General features: G+C 42.3%; 1 protein-coding gene across 3 annotated transcripts in view; it reads right to left on the bottom strand.

The window, feature by feature from the left end:
- Positions 1-206: 206 nt before the first annotated feature.
- VPS13B (vacuolar protein sorting 13 homolog B) overlaps positions 207-19,303 on the bottom strand; it is a 1,337,220-nt gene continuing 1,318,123 nt past the window's right edge. For all 3 annotated transcript variants that reach the window (XM_077493096.1, XM_077493095.1, XM_077493097.1), the window contains 4 exons: positions 15,148-15,324; positions 8,712-8,814; positions 5,658-5,907; positions 207-4,400 (listed from right to left, as the gene is read on the bottom strand). In XM_077493096.1, the coding sequence (XP_077349222.1) occupies positions 4,152-4,400; positions 5,658-5,907; positions 8,712-8,814; positions 15,148-15,324 (779 nt within the window). In that variant the 3' untranslated portion in view covers positions 207-4,151. The remainder of the gene's footprint in view (positions 4,401-5,657; positions 5,908-8,711; positions 8,815-15,147; positions 15,325-19,303) is intronic.

Below are 19,303 nucleotides of genomic sequence, written 5' to 3'. Positions count from 1 at the left end.
ATAAACCTGTGCAGCGATGTCATTTCTGACCAGCAATACAAGTGTAGAGTGGGAGTAGCTGATATACACTGGGACATCAATTCATATAAAATATATTTATTTTATCTGCACTTTGTTATATTGGATTATTCAGTGCTTTCTGTCCTTATAGCAGATGATCTATTCACAATATATCTCACAGCATTAAACAATTTCAAAACACGAGATTTTTTATTTTATTTTTTTACTTTATTTTAATCAAATATAGTTACAATATCTATACATATCAATGAAAGTCAACATTGTTATAGCAGCAGGTATGCACAGAACACTTTCTCAAACCCAGAACAGATGTAGTCATAATCTAAAGACAATGAGTAAATACCTGATCTATATTTCCTATCCGGATTGCTCACAAAATGTCACATTCGTTGCTGCATTTCCCAAACAGAATACATGGACATGAACAAAACTGCTCCTAATAGTCAGCTCAATACATTACATTGGGGGCAAAGTGTGATTCATTTCAATGCTGTATACCAATTATAGTAACACAATATAAAAAAAAAAAAAATGTGGCCAAAAATTAAATAACCTAGATAGATTCACAAATGCAGAACATGTAATCTCCCCCCCAGTCATGTGCCGACTCGGTGCTCTGCTGTATAGCAGACAGGGATTAGTTTGGCCTCGTTCAGATGGGCCTAATACAGCGTACACTCATGTGAAGGCCGTGTTCGCCCACATAGGTATACGTGTGTTCCATGCACCCCTCATGCAGGCAATACCAGTTATGTCAACTGGGACACCGCGGCCACACCCACTGCTCCTAATCTGACATCCGTGTGGGTGCATGGCTCTGAAAACAGACCGTGTGCATTCAGGGTTGTGTATCCACACAGGTCCAATTGACATGAATGGAGCTGCCTGCATGGAACACCAGTGCACCTTTATGCAGGTAAACCCGACCTCATTCACACGTGCATACTAACATACTGCTGTGCAGAGACAAATTGTGGTGAGGTCTGATTAAGCAGTCACATTAATTGTGAATTCTATAGAGCAGGGGCCTCCAAACTGTCTAACCAAAGGGCCAGTTTACTGTTCTTCAGACTTTAGTGGGGTCAAACAGTGGCCACTGGGAGTAGAAAATGTCCTGGTGTCAGTGGGACTAAACTATGCCCGATCTAGTGCCCCGTTTGCGGTGTTAGTGGGAGGCATAGTGCCCCATCCGTGGTGTTAGTTGAAGGAACAATGTCCCGTTGTTGGTAGGAATAGTGTCCCTGTATTGGTTTCAGTAGCAGGATTTATGCCCCGTTGTTAGAGGGAGGAATAGTGCTCCAAGGCCCAGATGACAGCAAAGAGCCATATCCAACCCAAGGGCCACAGTTTGTAGACTACTGTTGGGAAGAAACCCTTTACTGTTGGATAAATACGATTTGTGACAAGATATGTGACTACCTTATAGTAAAAGATATGCAGCACTGTACCCTAACATGAACCTCCAGCCAATTGTTTGGGTTTTGGAAAGGTTAGGGAACGTTTAGAACTGAGTCAGGATTTTGGGCAATTCCCCAACCCAACCACCTACCCACAGCACTCCCTAAAGAATCGTATTTCTCTGACCACTGGCCCAATATGAACTAAGGGGTAACCTCCCCAACTGGGAAAGCCAGAAAAACATGACAGCAATTTATTCCCACACTAGAGATGGAGATTCAGTTTAACTTAAGTTAAAAATATTTTAGCCCACCTGGTCACATCCTAAAAATAGACCTGTTTAAGTTGAAGCTCGTATCCAGTAAGCCTGGGTAGAAGCTCAACCATCATCTCCAGGGGCCAGTTCTGATGTGTCCTACCTGAGACTAGCATGAACCCATGAGTCAAATTATGGCAGTCTTGGCTGAGAGTGGTAGGAGAAATATGACAGGTCCCCCTTATTGTTTTGTATAAAAGTTGAAAATGTAAATGTGTTTAAATTCATAAACAAATATTTTAAGTTTTTATCATTTAATGGTGCTATTAGGATTACAGAGTGTCACCAAGTCTTGAACAAAGCAATTTATATTCTGTATTCATTAAGCATAGGAAGAATACATTACAACTGGAGTGAGATCTGATAGATGTTTGGCATGTGGAATATCCACCATCTGTACACTGAAGGCAGCCATTCTACATGCTAGAAATTGTACACAGAAAAAGATTGGCTTCATTGTACTCTCCTCCCCCCAATCCAAAAAACAACTAAATATTTATCTAAACAGGGTAGATAAACATATGTAAACAGGGCCAAGGAAAAAAAAAAAAAAAAAAACAAGCTTACTTACCAACCAGCCCGCAGTCAACCAATTAAACCTGTCTAACAATATGCGTTAAAAGCAGGGGCTTAGTCTGCACGTATTTGCAAATGCATGCTTAAGCCACAGAGATTTTAGGTAACAAAAGATAGGGAAAGGTTTTCACTATAACACTGGGCTTGATTTACTAAAACTAGAGAGTGCAAAGTCTGGTGCAGCTCTGCACAGAAACCAATCGGCTTCCAGGTTTCTTTGTCAAAGCTTAAATGAACAAGCTGAAGTTAGCAGCAGATTGGCTACCATGCAGAGCTGCACCAGACTTTGCCAACATCCACAGTCCTCCAAAGCTGTTTAATATGCTAGGCTGCAATTTTCTTGACAAGCGGGTTGATTTAACTGGAGTGCAGTTTAGGACAGCAACTTATATACCATGTTACATTTCATACGCTGCAAGTCCACAGAAGAGCATGGCTGTCATGGAGATCACGATCTCTCAGCAGTAATGGACCCTTGTGCCTGCAAAGCTTGGCTGCAAGGAGGGAGGATATGTACTATCCAAAACTACCAACAGAAGTCCCTTCCCCGACACTTGGGTTTGTCTGTTACTGCATGATGATCAATAATCTCTGCTTAATGTATGGCCAGCCCTAGAAAAGTAGCATTTGCACATTCTCCCCACCCCCCCAACCACAGGTTGAAGAAAAGAAAATCACTGTGTTGATTGGGAATCCCTTCCACAGCGGCGCTATTGTATTCTGACAACGGGAGGTTTCCCCACCATCAGAATACAATTATTACTGCTGCCGGCGGCAGTAATCACCCCCCCCCCCAAAAAAAAAAAACAGGCTTGGTATACTGCAGTCGATCAATAGATTGACTGCAGTACAACCAGTCTGCTCAGAGATTGAAATTCAGCTGAACTGGCTGAGTGTCGATCAATCTGTCCGTGTCCACTTTCAATGTACAAATAAGGTGTGAGAAGATCCTGAGGAAAGATTGCTAGTGTGCAAAATTGGATTTATATACAGCAAACATCATACATCCTCTGCTATATTACTCTCAGACATATAATTACTTCATTAGCTACAAAGATTCAAATCAGAGGAAAAACTTGACTAAAATAAACTTTATTAATTGAAAAGACAACAAATATTTTAAAAGTGATGTTCTTCCAGTCAGCATTCAGCCATTTCAAAAGGAAACTGACACCAAATGTTTTCCCAAGAACTCCAATCTAATTTTATAGCTGTACATTCTGTATTTTTAAAATGGTTTACTGTGTAAAAATATACTTTTACATTGGGACACATTGAGGAGGAGAAAGATTGGCCACAGACAGAAACAAAAATTAAACTCTTGTGCATGTACCTGGAAGTTATGTAGACAAATTTCTCTAAACGAAAAGGTTGTATTTTGTTTCCCAAAAATAATAATTTATGTAATGTGACCACATTAGGTACATGCTGTGCTCAATGGAGTTGGTGTAAAAATCCTAAATTCGAACAGAATGTAGAGTAGGAACAAAATAGTTGGCAAATGGTACCGGACCGGCTGAAAGGGTCTCAAGTGACTTGACTCACTCTGGCCTTGACATGAACCAATGAAGTGTGAGCTCTGGTGACTGAAAACTCTGTAGATATAAAGTATATATATTTTCTAATGTAAACCTCATATGACGGAAGAAGACAGGATAGTCCAAATGACATCTCTGGTAGAACTTCTCAGCTTTCATATCATTCACTTACTTGCACCACATGCCAGCAATGGCAATAGATACATGAAGCCTGTGCTATGGACTCCTTCCCTATCCTGCTGGCTGTGTTTTCCTGGAATGGGCACCTGTGTTCTTTTACAGTTTATCTCCAAAACAAGTCATCAGTAAAATCCCCTGTGCAGTGCCTTATTTTTCACCATTTTAAATTTGCTAATAAATACTCTGGCGAATGGAGCCTCCACCAGAAACTGGTAAGTCTTTGTGTTGGATGGAGGTGGGTCGGCGGCCACCACCTGAGCAGCAAGCTGTAGGGAGGAGTGGCTGGGGATCAGATGGGGCGAACTCTTCGCAACGTAGTCCACAAGCCGGCTGTACTGCTGTTCAGATAGACGCTCTCTGGTGCCATCAGGCTGGAAAAGGTTCAAAATAAAATCCTTTCAGTTATCACATCATACATAACATGAATCCAGCTTTCTGCATTGATTTAGAATCAAGACAAGCTTCACATAGAACTCACTTCGCAGAAATATAGGACCTTAAACTGTGGACTTGTCTTTAAAGGGTAATGCTCCAGTGAAGCTTGCACCTCCAATAGACATGCAAGCAGTGGCAGCAGCTAGCATACCAGGTTCCAGATGGACTTCATCAGGTGCCTAATTGAAACGGCTAAAAGCAACCTTCACCCAACTAGAAAGCTGTCCATAGATGGATCGAAATTTAGCTGGTTCAGCAGGGCTTGGCCAAATTTTGATCCCTCTATGGCTGATGAAATAAAATGAAGCATCGCCTTAGCACCATGTCCAATAGACAATTCTGCTGCGGGTGACATTGGCAGAATCACTCTTGCACGGAAACCACTAATGGAATTGTTCCCTTGCTGGCCCAGAGCACTGAAAAATTGCACTCGCTGGCAATGCAGCAGCAAGTGAGCGTCATCTCATTGGTCCAGCTAGCAAAGGAACAAATCCACAGGAATAGGTAAGTCGTTTGTTAGCAATTATGTTACTGTTGAATTGTTGCCAGCGTTAAGACTGCTCATCTGGCATGGTGATTATACTATTTTCAGGTAAGTCTCTATGAAAAGGCATACACTGCCCTGGAAGTAGTATGAGGGGACAGGTAATGGCCATTTACACTTGACTATACTGAGTTTAGACGTGAACATAGGAAGAAAGAAGTGTGCTGCTGCAAATTTCATGGCAAGTAAAAACAGTTTTCAGTCACTAGTGATCCTGTTTACATGATCACAGCTGTGCCCATAGCACTAAGATGGTGAAAAGATCAATTTTATTGCACATTATGAACTGGGTAAGAAAGGGTCAATACTGGCACAAAATAAGTGATTGTTGAAGTTACACTACAGTTGGGCATACTCTACTTATTAAGAGGTGAATAATCATAACATTTGCCAGATCGCTCAATGCCCCTTCAGCTCACAGGCACGCCAGATTGAGCCCCATTTGCTGTACCTTTGCCTTCACATTCTTCAATTGGCCATCCAGACCTTGGGAACATTTGCCATATAAATATATAATATGGGTGAACCTGCCAAGTGTGATTTACTATTCCACTTTCATTGTGAATTACAAATTTTATAAAAACGTCTTATGGTGTAACCACACTGTATTGGTCACCTTTTTCTGTAGGGTACTAAGGTTGTCACTTACCTCTGTGTCACTGGTAACAGGCTGCTGTTTGAGCTGCACTAGGAGGGAGTTCTCGGAGCCACGTTCCTCTATACAGTCTATTTCAGTGATGGGGAAGGCCTGCTGCTGGGTGTCCTCACTGATACTGACCACAAACAGAACTTCTGACGTCAGCAGCAGGCAGCCAGCGTACTCCTGTCCAGAGCCGCTGACAATGATGACATCCAGCGCCACGTGTAGCTCCGGCCGACCCAAAGACTGCAGCATTTTCCTGTAGGGCAGAATGACACATCTCTTAGCACCAGTCCAGGCACTTCTTACTTCATTACCAAGTTTATTCAATAAGTAAAATAATAATATGCAAATGTCACCTCTCACAGAAATGAAACCTGTCTGATTCTGGAAACTCACGGGGAATGGGTATAATGCATAGGATTTTTGGTGGTTTATAATCTATTATCAGGTAAAAATAACTTGATTTATGAGGCACAGTGCTCTGGCGAAGGCGGCTCGCACACACCAGGGGGCCTCAGAGAACACTCTGGAAAGAATCCAAAATATCTGGGAGCACAAAGTGACCACCACACAACTTTTCAAAGCCCAAAATTTCAAATATATCAGTCCTTAATCGAGATGACACAAGATGCAACAGCCAACATGTTTCAAGGGTTGCACACACTTCCCTTCATCAGAGATGGAAAAAACTGCAGATAATGCAATGTATAACAAAATTGATTATTCTACTGTTAAAGTACAGCATTGTTAAGATGTAAGTGTTTGGCTAGTCTGGTGCAGCTCTGCATGGTAGCTGTCAGTTTAAGAAATGTGACAGATTCAGGTAGTTTTTAATAGCAACACTTTTATAATGGCTGCACCAAATTTAAAAAGAATACCTCCAGTTTGTGGATAGATGTTAGTCCCCCATCCGGTCCACTCTCTCCTTGTGATCGAAAGCAGATGGATTCCATAGCCAAGACCAGGCTGTCTATTCACTATGAAATCAGCCTACTGCCTACTGTCAATCACAAGGGGAGCAGACCTGATGGGTAAACTAGTCCATCAGCTTCCCCTTCATCCTCCACTCAAACCAGATACAAAACTCCTTGGCCACTGCCTGTCTATGTGACAGCTGCAGGGAGGGATTCGAAAAAGTGTCATAGACACTGATTATGAATTCCCCATTATGCCCATAAGAATCTGTATACATTTTGACATATAAATACACAACTACTGTATGATTACATTTGAATACATCTAAAAAAAAAAAAAAAGAAGTATTAAAACACGCCTACATAATAAATAAACTTAGATAGTATCATGATGTTGGTTTGTGTGGAAGGCCAGAAGACCAACTATAGTAAGATAATTTTTTTATATAATATATTTTATTATACGTTATGTCTATAAACCGATGAGGTGGATAAATCAATAATTTAACAAGATATTCAGGATATCCTTTCATCTAACATCTGAGACATGTCGCTGTTGCACCTTGTGTCATCCCAATTAGAGACTGATACATCCAAACTATTAGATTTTCTGAAAGTTGGTGTGGCGCTTTCTGGGCTTCTAGATTTAAAAATGTCTAGAAGTACAGACGTCGCATTGGTTTCCACTGGTTCTCTGCTTCTTGTAAATTTGCTTATTAAGAGTTTAAATCTTTCATTCATTCATATAAACTTATTCCACTCAAAACTAACTGTAAAACAAATGTAAATTTTGGGTGGATGATGGAAAAAGTGAAACCATCTGATGGGTTTATCACTCAGGTTGACTACTGGTGAGATGCTTCCTGGGCACATACACCCACTGTGCCCATTTTGAGGGGCTCCTATTATCCCAGATAAATCTATTATGTATTTTATAATATGGAGAATGTAACAGGAGGAGTTGAAACACAAAAAAAGTAGAAAGGAACAGACTTGGGAACTACTGTACGTTAGTTAGGAAGGTCCCACTGTTGGAGTATATAAGATATATATAAAGCTGGGGGATGACTTAGGCCAGCCATAGACGGTTCAAATCTCTGCTGGGCAGGCTGAATATTCCAAGTTAATCGATCGATTAACTTGGGTACATCCAGCCTGCTGAATTTTACTTGCGATCATTGCTAGCGGGGTGCTATAGCCATCTGCAATAATCACTGTCTTCTTCTGGCAGAGATGGCTCCTCCCCCCACCCCCCCTCCAGGAGAATACGACAACTTGGTAGGAGGAATTCCCCTGTCAACACTGACTGTGTTGATGGGGGGATTGTGTAAATTTCTTCCGTGGAAAGAAAGAAATTTGCACCATCTATGGCCTGCTTTAAATGTCCCCTTTGAGTAGACTGACTTTTTAAATACAATTCTTGTATTTAGGTGTGTGTTTGGGGTTCATCTTTTATTATTTTACACCTAATTATGCATTACAATGATGTGCTTGAGTCATGTAAGACTCCCCCTAAGAACATGTAAATTGTCAGCTCTTTGCACAAAGTGTATGTCAAGCAAAAACCTGTTGCAGCTTTCAGCCACTTCCTGTCTGGATAAAACTGTTGTTAGCTGGACAGGAAATATGGGGACAATCTCTCCAACTGAGCCTTGGATGGCAGTAAACAGGTATTTTAATCCTTCCCACTTTATCCAGAACTAGAAATAAAGATTTTGGCTTGGCATACATATTATTATAACACAATTATGGCATGTAATGCTGAGTGTGCAGGTTTTAGCTGTTCATACAGGTCAGTCTATGATACAGTAGAGCTGTGTCTGTGCCCTGTACTGGTGATTATGTACCATGTAATGGACTTACATGGCAGGAGAAATCCAACAGTTTCCCAATAATCAGATCTCCCAGTACATGATAAGTGTCAGAACACCGTGCACTGACCACCAATATGGATGTGAAGAATACAGGGCATTTACATTGTCATACAACAATTTGCAGGGATCCAAGCATACAAGAGGCTATATAGTGTATGGCAAGCCGGAGGATTTCATGATGCAAAAACAAGGCAGCGAAGGCGGCAAAGTCGCATTCATTTGGTGTGCGACTTGTAGTAGTGGGTACAAGACTATACAGTAAATGACATTACCAGACATATTTCAAATGACTGTTGGCTGCTTGGTGTGATTGCAGGTCATCGGCTAGATATCTTTGTTTGGGAAGCTGGGAAAGACCAGCACCATGTAGTATTCCTGTAAGAGAAACCAACAGACTGGTTAATGCAGTGTGTACACATCAGAGGGCAATAGTACTGCGCAGTACACAGTAGTAACCAATCAGAATCAGTAAATACAGTCCCGTTTAAATAGGGGCTATGAGGTCATTCCTTCATCACAGCTTTGTACATGTGTCTGTTTCTGATGAGTTGTTAGTACTATTTAAATTGTTACTAAACCCAGGACCCTGCATTCGCTATATCTGATCTCCCACAGTACACAGAAGATGGAAATGCAATTACTTTAAAAATATAAACCGCTAAATAGCTTTTCTTATCTAGGGTTGCCGCCTCATCCCTTTAAAAACAAACGCATATTAATTACACAGGTTCTCTGGCTGATTAAGGTGGTAATTAAACTCATTTGGTGCCTTATCTGCATTAAATTTGCCACAGAACCTGAGTAATTCATGTGTCTGGGTTTAAAGGGATGGGGTGGCAACCCTATTCATATCAGCACTATAGCAGTCTTGGGACTTCTATCAGTGTCTGGTTAAAGCTTGCAGAAGGAGTTTTCATTCTCCTCTGACTGTGCTATGAGGCTGCATGACCCCTGACCCTCTGTCTGACTGGCCTATTGCTGATCACACGCACCCTCCCAATAAAATTAATAAAAAACTTCTCTAGCAATACACACCAAACTGAGCATGTGCAGATTGGCCCCCCCAAGGCTCTGTTCTATCAGCAGATGGATTGGGGACTGTTGAAGAAGGGGAGTATCAGAGAAGACAGGATCAGCCTTTTTACACAATGTGAAAGATTAACCCCTTAGGTTCCACAATGAGTATAACAAGCATGCTTTACTGCATATACAGACTGATTTTACTGTTGTGGGTTTAGAGACACTCAAAGCTCCATGTTTCATGTGAGTGCATCAATCTGCCTTGAAAACTGTATCCTGCGAGGTCCAAAAGCATTGGCCAGTGATACCTGCTACTTTATGTGAATAAAGGACAAGATTCTCACTATACAAAAGGTGTCCTTTGTATATGAACAGTGTCCCGGATGGCACTAGACTCTTTCCTGCTTTATCTAAATAAAATAACGCTTTGGCTGTAGTTGGGCTGTAAATCATTTCTGGCCTATTCAAAATGAGGACAGAAGGCAGTGATCATTCCATTTTCCTATTTTACTCACTTACATTATGCTGACAGTTTTACAGAAAACACTGAACTATCTGCCCCTACAATCAAATGACTCTCCCTCCCTGATGAGATGTATACTGACAGTGCAGAGGTCGTATTCAGGGTGACTCTTCTATGTGGGCAGCAGTAAGCAGTGCACAGGTCAGGATTACAATCCTGCATCAGCCTTTTTTTGTACATTAGTAACCTCTTCATTTTCAATATGGCCCCTTTCACACTGAGGCGCTTTGCAGCTGTTAAAGTGCTAAAAGAGCCGCTCAGTGCACTTCAAGCCCTCAGGGCTTTCACACTGGAGCGGTGCGCTTGCAGGATGGTCAAAAAAGTCCTGCAAGCCACATCTTTGGAGCGCTGTAGGAGCGGTGTATTTACCGCTCCTAAAGCGCCCTATTCCATTGAAAACAATGGGGCAGGGCTCCAAACCCGCCTGCAAAGCGCCGATGCAGCGGCACTTTGCGGGTGGTTTTCACCCTTTTTCAGCCGCTAGCGGGGGTTAAAACTGCCCCGCTAGCAGCCGATCAGCGCTACTAAAATAACGGTAAAACGCAGCAAATTATAGTGCCACTTTACCGCCAGCGTGATGAACGCCCCAGAGTGAAAGTAGCCTATGAGATGAGCATGCAAAAAAAAAAAAAAAAGAAAGAAAACGGACGATCATTCATCCAATAATCTCCTTGTATGTACCAGGCTTTTAGCTGGCAATTCTGTGAATCCTAAATGGACTGCCTGAAGAGAGGATGCAGCAATAGGTACAATTTAAACGTTTTAAAATTAAAAGCTTAAAGAGGAAGTAAACCCTGATGAGTTTACTTCCTCTTTGATTCCCTGCAAAGGCAAAGCATAATGGACTACTATGCATCGCATAGTAGCCCATTATGTGTCACTTACCTGACACAGGAGCCAGCGAAGTCGCCGCTGTCCCCTGTAGTCCGCCGCATCCATCTTGTTGGTGGGGTCTCGCAGCTCCACCGCTGTCATTCGGCGAAGCCGCGATGACGTCACTCCCGCGCATGCGCACGGGAGCCGACACGCGTGGCAGCTCCATCGCTGAGAATGCCGCGCTCAGTGTGCCTGCGCGCCGCTGTCTATGGCGCATGCGCCGTAGACAGCGGTCCCCGTTTTCAGGCAAATATCTCCTAAACCATATAGGTTTAGGAGATATTTCTTGGACCTACAGGTAAGCCTTAATCTAGGCTTACCTGTAGGTCAAAGTGGTTTGTAAGGGTTTACAACCACTTTAAAGTATAAGGCCCCTTTCACACGGACGATCAGTTCAAGTCCGCCTGTCAGTTTTTCAGGCGGACCTGAACGGATGCTCCATAGTGGTCTATGGAGCGTCGGATGTCAGCGGTGATCCGAAAAAGTGTGACGGAGGAAAACGCTATTTTTCCAACCGTCATCGGATCGGGTGACGACGGACACTACGGTCCGTCGTCACCCGATCTCCCATAGGGGAGAGCGGCGCTGTGACAGGTCCGTCTCCGCTCAGTGTGCAGAGACAGACCTGTCATCTTCCTGCTCAGCAGAGATCGCTCCGGCGATCCCCGCTGAGCAAGCGGATATCCACGGGGCAGATAAGCATTGATCCGCCCCGTGTGAAAGGACCCTTACAGCAAATATTATTTTTTTTGGTTTTGGATGGAGTGCAGAGGGATTTGAACACCAGTCAGTTTTCATTGGCGCCTGTGCTCCAATTAGAGAGATTCACCCTCTCCATTTGTTCTGTTTACCGTTATCATTGAAAGTGAAAGTAAAAGAAAATCCCAAATTTTGATTTGTCCCTAGAAAAGTGATCGAGGGGAAATCTTCCAATGGGGACACTGGTTCTGGTGATCTGGGCGTCCCCAAGGAATTCCCTTAATTTGCAGGGATTTCCTCTCACTTCCTGTTTGGCTATGAGCCAGGAGGTGAAGGGAAATCTCCGCAATGGGACACAGATGGCAAAAACTAAATTTAAAAAAACCTGACAGAGGTTATAACCCTTCCTTGCTCTATCCAAAATGATAAAAAAAAGTTTTGCCAATAGTTCTACTTTAAATGTAGATATAAACTGTGAATTTCATAAAAAGAGATGAGAAATCCTTCTAGCAGTACTATGGAAAGAGGCAGAACTAGTTGGTAAAGTATTAATGATTGTGACTGATTTCTTGCTGTGGCACAATACATGTGTGACAATGTACTCCAATATGGAAGAGGTCTTATTTACCTTCCTAACTCTAATCATTAATATGGTGGTACCTCTTTGAATTTGCTGCAACAACGGTGATAGACAATAGATGTGTCACAAATAAGAACTAGGTGAATTTGTTGAACCATCGGTACAAACAATGAAGGGTTTTTGGCACAAGGTTTCCGACCACATCCACACTTCCAGAAATGTCTCGCAAATTCCCCCAAATCATGGTGACAGGGTCTCCTTAGGTACATATAATCAATTTTTATTTTTTTGGCCTTTCTTAAAAAATTATGTTTTCCTTGTCTTGGGCAAATCCTCAGTCATGTTGGAAAACAAAAGGTGAGTTCTGGTTACACACACTGCTCTTTGCCTTGCTGTAGGAGTCCATCTGTGTGCAGAGAGCTTGGGCCTTGGTTGCACAGATCCCTAACATGATGTCATTTGTCTGGAAGCAGATCCTGCAGCGTGTAGCTAATTCCTTCCCCGTTAAAATGCAATGGCGATGCACTTAACCCTCATGATCTTGCATTAGCTCAAATCCCAAAAATGACTGTTTGAAAGCCAACTTATATTAGCAATTAGAAGAAACCTTATACTCTTGAGAGCTCTCCATCTCTGAATGGTATCACACACATCGTTTATACAATTTATACAGGAAAGGGGGAAAAAAAAAAAAAGACAGAAACCATTCTAAAACGAACGTCCTCTGTTAAAAATAAAATTCTTCTCTATATGTGTCATGGATGGTAAAACTGGAACAACAAACAGTTTGCCTAGATACAGAATTTATAGAGAAGTTACTTAATCCAGCTGTTAAACGTTGATACATATAGGTTTACGAGCCCCCCCGAGACGTGCGGTTTTGGTGATGGTGCTCCGAGTGCCAGCAAGCACAGGGCGAACGTAAGAACTATTTAAACAGATCTCGATGTGGAAAATGGAGAGGCGAGGAAGATGCAACATGTGCGCATTCTGAAAGCTTGTAAAGGTTTAATAAATGAGGCATGGTCATTAGACCGAGAATTAGTGGATTGTAAAACCTTCAGCGATACTATAAAACGCTTTTACGGGGGGTTTGAATGCCCTGGAACGCCAGAGACCCACAATCTGTTCTGCTCAGATGGGACAGAGATTTTTCCACTGCTGAATATACATCCCAGTTCATAAAGATTACAGAGCCGGGAAAAAGTTACATTTCACCGTGGATTTCATGTACATTAGGTACATTTTAAAGCAGCAGCCTGAAATCCGATAAGACTCAAAATTCACCATCTTCAACACCCTAGTTCCATTATCACTGCCTTATGCCATCTACCATTACATTTTATTACCCGTATATTTTATGTGGCTACTCAGTAAGAATCTATGGATATAGTCATTTGGTTTATTTTTGTAAAGACATCTGGACTTATTTCAAGGCAAAATGAAGAGTGTCATAGTGCACAGCAACCCGTAGTTTGGTGACCCCCAAAATCTTCCCATATCCTCATCTTCTGAATGGTTCTTCAAAAAGGCCTGGAAAAGTGCAGACCTAACTGTTCACCGGTTCAAGCCACAGCCCGTTTCTGAGCCCGCTGTAACTCCGCCCACATACAATGCATTATGGGAGCAAGGAAAGTTTACTGCACGGACTACTATAAAATAAGGATTTTGCTTTAACAGAGTAGACTTCGTGCCTGCCACAACTGCAAAGTATTGTGGGAAAGATTGCCAATTCACTGACGGACTGATCCCTATAGCAGTTTTACTGCTACAGGGCAGCTTCTGTGCACAGAATCGCGTATATGTACATGATCCTGCACTTCCAGGTAGGGGGCGCGAATGTGCGCCACCGGCGGATTGCTCTCACTGTGATTATACACAGCGGAAGCCAAACAACAGGTATAGTGGACTCAATGATCTGCCGACACCAGCCTATCATCCCACAGAGTGGCAGAACAGTAGTGCAAGGTCCATAAAGAAATGGATGAACGAGTTTGGGGTGGAGGAGTCCTGACCTCAACCTGATAGAACACCTTTGGGATGAATCAGAGCGGAGACTGTGAGCCAGTCCTTCTCATTCAGCATCAGTGCCTGACCTCACAAATGTGCTTCTGGAAGAATGGTCAAACATTCCCATAGACACACTCCTAAACCTTGTGGACAACCTTCCCAGAAGAGTTGAAGCTGTTATATCTGCAAAGGGTGGGCCAACTCAATACTAAACCCTACGGACTAAGACTGGAATGCCATTAAAGTTCATGTGCGTGTAAAAGCAGGTGTCTCAATACTTTTGGTAATATAGTGTAGGGCAAGGAAGAGCAATAAGCTTTGGTACTGGAAACCATTATCCACACCCTGGGCTGGTGCTGGTAGTCTGTGTGTGTTATCAGGATGGTGGCAAATGGAAAATAAGACAGTGACTGTATCACAGCTTGGAGGGGACCACTGTTATCCCAGAGCTACGTCAATCCAAATCAATAAAATGATGGATAAGAGACCACATGGGCCCTTATGCACGTGTACATATTGGTTGCATAATTTGCTGCACCAGTGTATGCCTATTTTTGTATTTTAAACACAATTTTTTTGGTCATTTATCATAATAAAGTAAGAGAAACTGTCAATATATCTGCACTATGGGACTTCCACTATGAAACTTCCCTATGTTAACATGTATATGTGGAATGCATTTGTATACAGCAATTATTTGTTCAATGGGACTTTTTGATTCACAGAAATGCTACACTGACCTATATATTTTTTAAATAGCACATGGATGTAATTGGGCTACATAGGAATGCATTGCAATGTAGGAAGCTGTATGTATAATAATTCAATAATTCAAGAAAATGAAAACGTGTGTGTTATTATATTACAGCGTACCTCTGCTACTGTATAAACTGGATCATAACTGGTTCTTTTTAAAAGAAAAAATTAGGTGAAAGACAATATCTTTAGGTTGCAACTGAATGATCAGTGACTTCCATGTAGCAACATCTGAGTTTCTTACCATATCCTGTCTGTGACACCAGCTCGGCTGCTCCTCCAATCGGCTTGGTAAAGACACCAACAATCCCTTTCCCCACACCGGAGATAACACCTTTGGCTTTGTGTCCGGCTGATGCCTGAGCCTCAGAGTTCCTCTGGAAGTTCTGCATGGGCTGGTCTACTATGCCAGCTATCGCTCCTGAAGAAGGAAACACATTGTAGGATTTTGATAAGATGGGGGAAAAATCCAGGCAGACACAATTATAGAATTGCGTGTTAACATATTTCTTCCAGTTATACACTTTAATCATATCATAGCGGGGGATTAAGCCCTTGTTAATCTATCTAACACAACTTTTAACAAAATTAGACATTTGTCAACAACTAAACGTCACATACATAAAGCCTCAACTTTCTATTCAGATGGAACATGGAATGGTTAAAAAACAAATCAGTTTTTTTTTTTGGAGTCTGTGGTCCAATGAGAAGATTTTTATTTTATTTCTGTCCCGGAGAAAAAACGGAAAATGAAAATCTCTTTAAATTGAAGGAAATCTTTCGTTAGCTGATCAAGCAACCCCATCTGAAGATTTCCTCTCTATTCCTGTTCCAGGGACAACTCCAAATTTTGGATTCTCCATAACCTTTAGGTCCAGTTCACATCACATGCAGTCCAGTGCGTTTTAATTTCTGCATCAAAAAGGCATGGAAAGTAGGTTGTATGGTTTTCAATGGCATAGTTCACACCAATGCCTGCAGTTTCAGTGCATTTCAGTTCCAGAAAAAAAGTAGAGCATTTTTCCCACACTGTACTGGAACGCTGTTAAATGCATCAAAAGTGCACCAGAACTGCACTGAACACACATTTCCTTATTTAAGATTAAGAAAAAATAAGGAGGAAAAAATGCACTGGACTGCGTCAAAAAGGAACAAAAAACGCACTGAAATGCGTCAAAAACACAGTCAGAAAAGCATCTGGAACACATCTGGTTCCAAAGACAATAGCTCCCAAGACAAAAGGAGAAGGTGAAAACAGACAACAACAACAAAATACCTGACAGGTTTAAAAATCCTCAGTGATTTTATCCAAAACTTTAACAAACCGGCTTACATTTTTTTGTATAGCTTAGCTTTTATGTTTATTTACTAGCTCAGGATTACAGTGAAAGAACACCAGATAACATAGGTGGGATGAACTCCTGACATTATCCAACTATGTCTGGGGGACCCAAACAGTATGAAGACCCCACCATTGTTGTCCCACCATGGAGCCTCCACTGCTCATCTAGAGCAGCTATTTATAACCAGAATACAATGTAAAGTACAATACATGAAAGCCTCTTATTACCTAGTAAGTGAGTGGACAGAGGGACTCAGGCGAACACACAGGATCAGATAAAGATATATCCACTATGTGTGGACTTTACCCTGAGCCATTCACACAATCAGATTTGGGTGGGAGAGTACAGCTATGCACAATCTAGCATATAAGGACTAAACATATAAAGACAATTACATATAGAGCTTGTTAGTGCATTAAAGTAAACTGGACTTTGCTTAGCAAAATTGGAGGGCAGAAAGGTATGTTGTGCTCATCATCCTATAAACTGCTGGTGTAAGTTTTTTTTATCTCTATTAGGTTACATGCACACAGCTGCACACGGGCGGCCACCGGCAAGTATTAGCAGATTATTCCCAGTGGTTCTAAACGCTGCATGTAAACACTATTTGTGAAAAGCAGCCGTTGAGTGGCGGCTTTCAGATTGGTACTCCGTATAGATTGGGGGTCAGCAACCTGTAGCTCGTGATCTACCCATACATCACGGACAGGCAACTGGTAGATCACAGTCTGGGTTTGCTGACCATCCCAAAGCATCAAACAGAATGCAATGCAGAGGGACTACTTGTAAAGTTGGAGCTGTAGCAGGTAGGAAGAGCCGCATAATCTCATGCCTCCTCTTTAGTGCCGGCTCCTGTCCCATGCGGAGTGATACCAACTGCACTCCACCTCTTATCCTGGCTAGCAGTCTCCAGAGTGGTGCCAGCAGCAGGAAAGAAGAGCTCTTTAGGTCAGTGTAAAGCAATAACACACTGGGCATAATCATATAAGGCTGCTTTCACACTGATGTGCCGCAGGTGCAATGCATTGTACCTGCAACTTTCCTGCTGGTTTGCTGCGCTTAGCCACATATATCTATTATATCCTGCAGGTTTGGTGCACTTTCTGAATGCAGGAGTTTTGGTGCGCTTTCAGAAAGTACACCACACCTGCAGGATATAATAGAAGTCTACAGCAAAGAGCAGCAACCCTGGAAAGTCACAAATGCACTGGGCTGCACTCACGGTGCAGGTAAACTGCAGCACATCAGTATGAAAGCAGCCTTATAGGGGGCTCAGAACAGTAAAGGTTCATTTACTGCGGCACTAGGGTCATCAGTTTGAATCCCAACAATGGCACTATCTGCACGGAGCCTGCATGGGTTTCCTTCAGGTAATCCAGTTTCCTCCCACACTCCAAATAATTACTGGTAGGTTAACTGGCTCTAGTATGTATGAATGTGAGTTACGGACCTTAGATTGTAGGCTCCATGAGAGCAGGGACTGATGTGAATGTATAATATATACAGTAAGTAAAGGGCTGCATAAATTGATGGTGCTATATAAAAGTACCTGTGATAAATAAATGGCACAGAATACAGTTATGTTCAGAGGCAGCTAAATGCCACCTCTGGATACAAACTAGCTGCCCTGGGAGCCCATGTGAATGTAGCCTTAGAAGAATGACAGCAGGAGTATGACAGGTAGAGATAAGAAATACTTCCCACCAGCACTGCTTAAATAGAATTTTCTCCATGGAAAAGTACAATGCATACTGGAAAGTTCTGTGGTCATCCTGCAATGATTTGTACTTTAATTACGGAAAGATGTGAATGATTGAAGTGCATTGACCCCGTCACATTTAGAGTCAGTCTTGTCCACCTGCTGCATGTAAGACCTGCAGTTAGCAGCTGCGGTGCGCTCAGTGATATACACACTGCTGGAAAGAGTCCTGCTTCCAAGGAAAGGCATTATTCATCTCTCCACTGAGTCAGAGAACAGTACCATTGACCAGCCAAACACATGACATATCTACTCCTGCCTTTACAGTCTTTGTTGTTTAAAAACCAACCCAGCTCATGAAATCCGATCATCTTGACTCAGGGACCGAAACACTTAATTGCTCTGGATTGAATGAGAGAATATTAACTTTACCATGGGACACAGTTTAATGATATTGCTTTTTATTCCTCTCCTCTTGTTTTTCTGCAGAAAAATTTGGACTGCAGGGGATTTAAAAAGCTTTTGTAGTGGAAGGTGACATTCAAAAAGCTGTCACTGCCACAGCCAGACCTGCTATCTCCAATAACACAGAAATACTTTGCGTCCTGCATCATGGTTGCAGACATCAATGGGGAATCTACGGCCGCTATTTGCTTTGGATAATGTGCATCGGTCTTTGTGGGGGCTCCATAAAGATGGTTGGAAAGGAGAATGTTCTCACGGGCTTGTCTGGTTTATCACTCATCACTGGACGCAGCTCTCGGTTCTAGCCCAGGTCTTATGTATTGTACACATTAAATATAATGCACAGCTTAGCGGTGTACTCGGCCTGCACCGACCCTGGAGACAGATAACGGACTACAAAGAAGATCTCATCATGCTTTCTCTTGAGTCCTGGCTGTAGATTCAGGTCAGAATGAGGAAAAATACTGCTGCCAAAATGTAATGTTAGTTTTCACACTTATACTCCCTTTAGTGATTAGGGTAGAACGATGTGAAATGGAATCTTTTCACATGACCAGGGAACATTCTGCTGGAAATGTCTATGTGAAAATGACAGCAGCTCCCTTACTAAGGCGCACTGCTCGGGGCAGAAATAAATGTCCTGCCACAGGGCCAAATTTCTCCAACCTGTCTTGTGTCCCCCCCCCCCCCCCAAGTCGAGTATTGAACCTTAGTAACAAGATCAGAAGTCCACTCAAGGCAGGTCAAGGCTGGGGACAGAGAGATTACTTACTGTGCATCAGTAGTACTAAAGCCGTATACTGTCACCATACTCTGATAGTGAAAGTAACCTGCAAGAAAGCCACCCACAATGCAGGTAAATCACAGTGCATCGGTGTGAAAGCAGCCTTGGG

The sequence above is a fragment of the Lithobates pipiens genome, unplaced genomic scaffold (assembly GCF_037356315.1).
Source record: "Lithobates pipiens isolate NorthernLeopardFrog02 unplaced genomic scaffold, aLitPip1_a1.2 Scaffold_19, whole genome shotgun sequence".
Lineage (NCBI taxonomy): Eukaryota > Metazoa > Chordata > Amphibia > Anura > Ranidae > Lithobates > Lithobates pipiens.
Note: the sequence above shows the minus strand (reverse complement) of the source record. Positions and strands in the feature narration are given on the sequence as shown.